Here is an 8,019-nt window from a genome sequence, read left to right on the forward strand (position 1 = left end):
ATGTATAAGAGTAATTGGAACCATTTGATCCAGGGGGTGGAGATGGGTAGGTTTAGGGGTGGAAATGGGATCCAGGGGGTGGAGATGGGTAGGTTTAGGGGTGGAAATGGGATCCAGGGGGTGGAGATGGGTAGGTTTAGGGATATGTAAAGTGGGAGGAGTTGGATCTCAAGTTGGTGGAGTTGGTGCACCACTGTGATACCAGTGTATTTACATGGTAACTCCTCTGGAACTGTCCACTTAATATAAAGTGCAACATTCTGGACACCAGCCACAATTTATATGTAAAGCCTAACTTACTGGCCGCTGCTGTGTAACATCAGCGTAATTACATGGTAAATCCATAGGAATTGTTTTACTTAATATAAAGTGTAACACTTTCTTTACCAAAAAGTGTAACACTTTCTTTACTAAAAAGTGCTGTTAGTCCTGTTACACATTTGTACTTTCATTACCAAAAATTGTTGTTACCAATGTCCTGTTACACATTTGTATTTACACATACCATTCAGTGGGCTGTTACATATGTGTAGTTACACAAACATTACAGCTGTAGATACTATGTACCAATGTGTACTTACACAGTGGTTACATACTATGTACACATCTAGTTACTATGTAAGTACACAGGTATTAGGGCCACTTAATATAAAGTGGGACCCAAAGAAGCTTTCAGTTAAAAGTTCGTAAAAGAACCTTTCTTTTCTTAGTGTGAAGAACATTTCAATAATCTGAAGAACCTTTTGTGGAATGAAAAGGTTCCATGGTTTTTTAAGGTTCTTCATGAAACCAATAGAAGCCAATAAAGAACATTTATTTTGAAGAGTTAATTTGAAGGTTTTTCGTAAATTAAAACAATTTTCAACAAAATGAATCAATATTTACTCTGGAGTCTGGAAAGATTTGAACACTCTTAAAATTAAAGGTTCTTTATTTCCACTGAGGTTTCATAAAGATCCTTTCCATTGGGAAAAAAAAAGTGGAAAAAGGTTCTTTACATGGTTAAAATGTTCTTCACTCTATGAAAACAAAACAAAACAAAACAAAAAAACGCACTTTAAAATTCACAACTCAAAAACTTGAGGTCTTTATGGAAAAAAGAATATCGTAGCGATTTAAAGTTGGACTGTACTTTCAACAAACACAATATAAAAAGTTCTACAAAATCAAAGCTGATGCTTTTTACGTATGGATCCAAGTTCAATAAGCTAGCATTTTAAGCGAAGCTGAGCATTAACATCACATACAGTAATAGAGATGTAGAACTTTGTAGTTTGTCAAACTCGTTTTTCAGTTTGCTTAGCAAACTAAAAAGGTTATATGGAGATATTTCTAAAACAGAGTTTGTCTGACAAAATGGAAGTTGAATTTTTATAGTGTTGTTCTTTTAAGTATCTAACTGAACAGTTCTTTGGGGAACCAAGAACTCCTTTTTGGTTCCTCCAGGCACCTTTATTTTAAATTAAAACGAATTTGAGTAAATGAAGACTTTAATTTCTGGGCTGAATGGCATTAGGCTGTAAATCCTTTTGGAACCTTTGAGTGTGTAGTTGTTTGTGAGAGTGTGTGCGATTTTTGTTTTGCTTGACCCACCATTGGGCGGAGGCTTGATGTCTACTTCTCCTTGTTGGTTTGAGTTATCCGATTGTCCAGATTCTGCAAAGCCGACAGAAAGAAAGAGAGAGAGAGAGAAAGACAGGAGGGGGAAAAAAGAGAGCAGATTAAACATGGGACGGCTGGGTTCAGTCCAAAGGTGCCTGAATCAATTAGCAGATGTAGAACATTCTATATATTCTCTGCCAGCACATATTCAATGTAGCGCTGAGACGACACAGCTGGAAATGAGACATGCAAAATGTGCTCCGGTTCTGGATCATTTACATGATATTCAGGCAAAATTTGGATCTTCATATCTGAAATCTGATGGTCTTGTTATTAGTTGGTATTTGACTTGTTATACATTATCATTCAAAATGATTTTTTTTAATGTTTTTGAAAGTCGTCTCTTATGCTTACCAAAGCTGCATTTCTTTGAAAAAAAAAGTAATTAAAACAGTAATATTGTGAAATATTATCACAAATTAAATAACTGTTTTCTATTTTAATATATTTTAAAATGTAATTCATTCCTGCAGTGTCATTTGATCCTTCAGAAATGATTATAATATTCTGATTTGCTGCTCAAGAAATTATCATGTTAAAAACCGTTATGAAACTGTGATACAGTTTTTCAGGATTCTTTGGTGTATTGAAAGCTCAAAAGAACAGCATTTATTTGAAATAGAAATCTTTTGCAACATTATAAATGTCCCTTTTGATCAAATGAATGCATCATTCCTGAATTAAAGTATTAATAAAAAAATAAATAAAAAAAACTTTTTTAATGCTATTGTATATTTGATAACAGATTACCATTACTATTGTTCATACTTTGGGTTGGTTAGTGAACAAATGTGTAGCCTTAAGTATTAAACAAAACAGACTTGAATAACACCTCGAATTACATGGATTTCAGAATCAAATTCTGCCTAGGTCGATAAACAACGATTATATTCTATTATTTTATTTATAAAAATATCTATATCAATATCTACACATAAAACCACAAAACAGTCTTTCGATCATGAAACAAGATCTTTAGTCCGGCAATGTAGACCATAGGTGTGTTAAAAAACACAACTGGACTTGGTCAGTCGGGTCCAATGAAAAAACACAGCTTTGTGGTTTTATGTCACCGTTGTCCATTTTAGGCTTGAAGTTGCGCTGCTAATCTAAAATCTATAAATCTGCAAAATATACATCCGTGAGCAGCCTGGTGAAACCCAACTCTGCCGTATAGCTCATAAGATGTAGACAAAGGCTGGTGCGCAGCCATCGAGTTGTTTGGACAATGTCTCCGTAGGCTTTTTATCTTAGAAAGTATAGCGATCTTGGAGCGAGACCAGACCCCTGCGGCTGTTTGAATTGGCCGAGACTCACTAACCCCTTTTTTCTATATGCACTGAGGTTTTGATTAACTATAGACCTTAAGAGGAAAGTCACTTAGTTACTTTGGCCTTTCCGTTCAGTCTGCTGTGAGTATTGATGAATGTTTTACCTCTTTAGCCAATCATACTTAGTGTTTTTTAGCATGTTTGCTAGTTGCTAGGAGGGTTCTGGATATTCGCTTACTAGCCCAAGTCAAAACAGTCCACACTTCTATGATATTCTGGTCTCTAGATTTGCCTCGAAATTTAGCAGTAGTGCTGTTTGGCCTTAGCATGCACCGCTAATTATGTGCAGCAACAGAATGTGGTTTTAAAAACCTACACTATACATTTTGAAGGAAAAAATGAACACGATAGCCCCCTCTTTCCTTCTTTTCTCTCTCTCGCATCCCCTCGTTCGCTTGCTGCTGCTGTTGTATGGAATCCTGGCAGCCATCTTAACGCTTGGCAGCCATCTTAGCATTGGCGGTACCAGAGCATTCCAGCTAGCTTACAAAAGCACCCACACACAGACGCACTCCTCTCAAAGAGAGAAAACCTCTCCACCAACGCGCTATACGCTAAAAGCCTCACAAATGAAGGTTATTTTCAGCTACTTGTGTTAAATTGCTAATGTGGGGGGGGGGATATCAACTGCCGCCACGTTTTTTTCGCAGAAGCACATGTAGCTGATACTGTGAGCTTGTAAGTAAATGTGCTTTATTCAACTCGAACTGGACGTAAAGGCTTTAGTTAAATGCATTCTCATTTTAAGTGTTACATATCATATTAGTATACAAAAACAACTATAGTGTAGTCTCACGTAGCCAGACCTTCAGACTGACGGCAGAAGGTCTGGGAACCTTGGCCGCTTTGAATGGCAAGGACCGCCCAAGAGGCCATATGACTGACAGATAAAGCAACCAATCACGTTTCGTTTTGTGCTGCGTCATGTTTAGGGGCGTGGAAATGTCCCCACAATAACAGACCGTGTGTAAAACTCTTGGACGTATTTTAAAGATTCTATGCCGCGAACTTCAAATATTTCACATACTTTTGAAAAGCAAGCGTTTAGCTGATCCTGATAAGCGCTCATTGTCACGGTTGTAAACACGACAGCTTTCTTCTAACATGAGGGGGTTTGGCGTCACGGCATATTTGTTTCCAGGCAGAACGTTAAAGAACGCGACACGCACGTCTCCCGGAAATCCTGTATAATTCAACCAATCCGATGACGACTTCAAAACTCCCGAAGTGTTTCCAATTTTGTGTGCCGTATGCATCAGACGTTCAGCCAACGGTCCGTAGGCGTGACGTCTGAGGCTGAGACTAACTTTAGTGATACCATGATGTAGTGATGCTAACACATTTTTTAATGATTTAAGGGGGCCTTTTACCTCAGTCCACCTAAAAATCTGATTAAATCCCCAAAATTGGTATGTATAAATAAATAAATAAATCATAATAAATGAAAGAAAAAAACAAACAAACAAATAAATAACCAACCAACCTTTGGAATTACCATGGCCACAATGACAAATAAATGAATGAATGAATGGTATCACCCAGTGTTAAGTGTGATTGAAATATATTATAGTTTTTATTCATATTTTAAATTAGTTTTTATTTTTATTTTCCATTTTCATTTCAAAATTTTGCAAAAAAAGTCTATAGTTTTTAATTATTTATAATATATTATTATTATTATTATTAGTAGTAGTAGTAGTAGTAGTAGTAGATAAAGTTGAGAAATGCTCTAGATGAAATAAAAGTACATTTTAAAATATCTTTTATTTAATAATTTTTTCACTTAACATTTTACATTTTATTTTCAAGTAACTTGTTTTCGTGAACACATTCTTCAAATTGCAATCTGGTAGCCATGTGCAGGCCGTTATTGATAACATTTTATTGCATTCTAGACTGTAAATAGAATTCTACTCAGACTCACTATTCCATTTAGTTAATTTTAATAACCGGTCTACCAATGGATTCTGTGAATTCAAAATAGTTACAATTCGTATTGATTAGCGCCCTCTGGTAGTGTGGATGTATGAAGCGCAGCTTAAGGAGACGTCTCGGATGACCTCCAATCCAATTACATGGCACATTAGTGAAGCTCACTATGAAGAACTGAGGCCGCTCTATTGGCCACAGACAAAGCACAGATGAGCAGGGGGCCAGACCATCAAAACTCAAACACACAAAGGAGAGACTGTCCATTATTAGAGCACAGACTCCAGCCTATGGAGTCCAATCATCACCGTTATCAGCATGCAACCACACACACACACACACACACACACACACACAGCTACTGCATCCAACAGTGTTCATGCTAATCCTTATCTTCCCGGCACACACAGTCAAAGGACCCCTGAACACACCATGCCAAAGATGCTGGGCGACACACATGCACACACACAGTGGCAGTGTTTTTAATATGACAAAAGTGTCTTTACAATGGTAGAACACTTCTTGAGTAAGTTTCAAATGAAAAACCATTGTTTGACATGGTATTTAAAACTATTACCATCCCTAAACAGCAAGTGTTGATCATTCACACACCCATTTCCTAAAAGGAGCCATCTAATGACTCATTTAGCATTCAAATATTCATAAATGACTGCGCTTGTGAGAGCAAAGGCATATTTGTTATTATAATCACGATTTTGGTTTGTTTTATCTTTGTATATGTAAACTAAATAGGCTTGACCTATAGGATCTCGGAAGGTTTTCACTAAGACATTCTTCACTTTATTAATCATACTTTGTGTCAGTGAGCTGAAAAAACTCCAAATCCTGAACACTCAACTTTGGCGCAAACTTGTCCTGCACCATTTGTGATGTGACTTTTACTAAGCGATAAGATTAATTATAGTTTATGATGGATTAACCACTCAATAACCACACAAAACACCTAATAGAAACACACTAAAGATCTTCATGGCATCACAATAAATTTTTTTTAATGCTGTTTTTTTTTTTATTTCTATTCATCAAAGAATCCTAAAAAAAATTATCAAGTGTCCATGTACATATTAAGCGTCACAACATTTTTTTTAACAGTGATAATTAGAAATGTTTCTTGAGCAGCAAATCAGCATATTATAATGATTTCTGAAGGATCGTGTGACACTGAAGACTGGAGTAATGATGCTGAAAATTCAGCTTTGATCACAGGAATAAATCATATTTTGAAACAAATTTAAAGTTTTTTTAAAAAATTGTAATAATATTTCAGAATATTACTGTTTTTACTGTATTTTTAATTAAATAAATGCAGCCTTGGTGAGCATAAGAGACTTCTTTCAACTTCTTTACCGATCTCAAACTTTTGAAAGATTGTGCATGTGGAAAGTAAAATAAGAAACTAGAAAGGGTCATTTTGAATTATATTAACTTCAAATGAAATCGACCCAAATGTATCATTGCCCTAAAGAGAAAACATTACTTCTGTGTGTGTGTGTGTGTGTTTTAGTTGGAGAGGCATGTTAGATCCCCTGGATTCAAACGTCATGGCTTATGATGACAAATACATGGAAAATGTATACTGCATGAAAATGTGCAATGCATTTCCCTGAAAAAACAAAACAAAACAAAAACCCAATGCATGCCTCCACACCTTAGGTACACACTCGCACACACACTACGGTGCAGAATGAAGAGGCAGCACAGCTTTTCCAATTGGGTTTTGCTTAAGAGGTTTATCGGTATGTTGCTAAACATTCTGACCTTTTTTTTTTAATCCGTAATGCGCTTAAAATGTTCCAAACCCTTCTAATCCCCACGGCGATCCCACACAGATGTTCTCTGAGCTCTTTTATTGGACTTTATTTGAGTATTTGCCCCCCTCCACCAGCACTTATTTATTCATTTCCTATCTTATGAAAGCACACTCCATCCTGTGCCCGCACCCCCTCAGCCCTGCGTTTCCCAGCAGCCCCTGCAGGGAGTGAAATCAGGCAGCTTGTGCTTTTAAAAGCGGTCTATACCTGGCCCGGACCCCCCCGGACGTGCGTTTATAGATTAATATGTATGGGGACGCTCGCGGGGGGCGGATATGAAATGTGAACGTGTAATGTGGCAGGTGTGATTGGAGTTTGCATGTATGCGTGTGCATATGCACATGGGTATTACGGTGGGAAACTGGGCATGGATTTGTGTTTCCTCTGGCTGATATGTCTGTGAACGTGTATGTGCATTTGTATGCGTTTGGATGAGTGTGTGCGTGCTGTTGATGCAATCGCTGGCCGCACACATTGCATATTAAACATCATGAACATGATTACAATATGCATATCCATGCTAGAGGATGATTTAAAAAGGGGGTTTACCCAAAAACTTGGTCATTGTTTATTCACCCTCATTCCAAACCCGTATGACTTACTTTCTTCCATGGATCTCAAAAAGAGACGTTTAGTACAGTGTTCAAGCTGCACTTTTCACAAATTGAAAGTAAATGACGATTAAAAGCCACCCACATGAGTTTTACTATATTACGCTTTCGAAGCCATAAAAATTAACTTAATCTTGACCTATAATATACCACATGAGCTGTAGAGATTATTTTTATGGTGCTTTTATGTCATTTTTGGAGCTTGACAGCTGGTCACCAGAAAACATGTTGTGTTATATTGTTTAAGCTTAAGAAAAAAAAAATCTGTAATTTTTTATCTTAATTTTAGCTTTAGTATATAATAAAAATATACAAGCTTCCTTATCATTGTTGCAGAATAACAAATTAAAAGCAGTGTTATTTTAGTATCTTTTAATATTTATTCATATATGTGTGTGTGTGTGTGTGTGTTTATTGTCAGTTTTCATTTTAATTTTAGTTTAGGTTTTTGTAACTTTGTTATGCTTTTGTCAATTTTATTAGTATTTGCTAATATTTGTTTAAGCGTAAGAAAAAAAAATCAGTAATTTTTATCTTAATTTTAGCTTTAGTATATAATAAAAATATACAAACTTCCTTATCATTGTTGCAGAATAACAAATTAAAAGTAGTGTTATTTTAGTATCTTTTGATATATATATATATATATATATA

At 36.0% G+C, this 8,019-nt stretch overlaps 1 protein-coding gene across 13 annotated transcripts in view; it reads right to left on the reverse strand.

Annotated features, from left to right (window-relative positions):
- Positions 1–8,019, reverse strand: part of LOC107718575 (nuclear factor 1 X-type-like) — a 190,749-nt gene that overhangs the window by 30,762 nt on the left and 151,968 nt on the right. For all 13 annotated transcript variants that reach the window (XM_016525708.1, XM_016525700.1, XM_016525701.1 and 10 more), the window contains one exon: positions 1,594–1,656. In XM_016525708.1, coding sequence (XP_016381194.1) covers positions 1,594–1,656 — 63 coding nt within the window. The remainder of the gene's footprint in view (positions 1–1,593; positions 1,657–8,019) is intronic.

The sequence above is a fragment of the Sinocyclocheilus rhinocerous genome, unplaced genomic scaffold (genome assembly GCF_001515625.1).
Source record: "Sinocyclocheilus rhinocerous isolate Xijiao unplaced genomic scaffold, SAMN03320098_v1.1 scaffold182, whole genome shotgun sequence".
NCBI lineage: Eukaryota > Metazoa > Chordata > Actinopteri > Cypriniformes > Cyprinidae > Sinocyclocheilus > Sinocyclocheilus rhinocerous.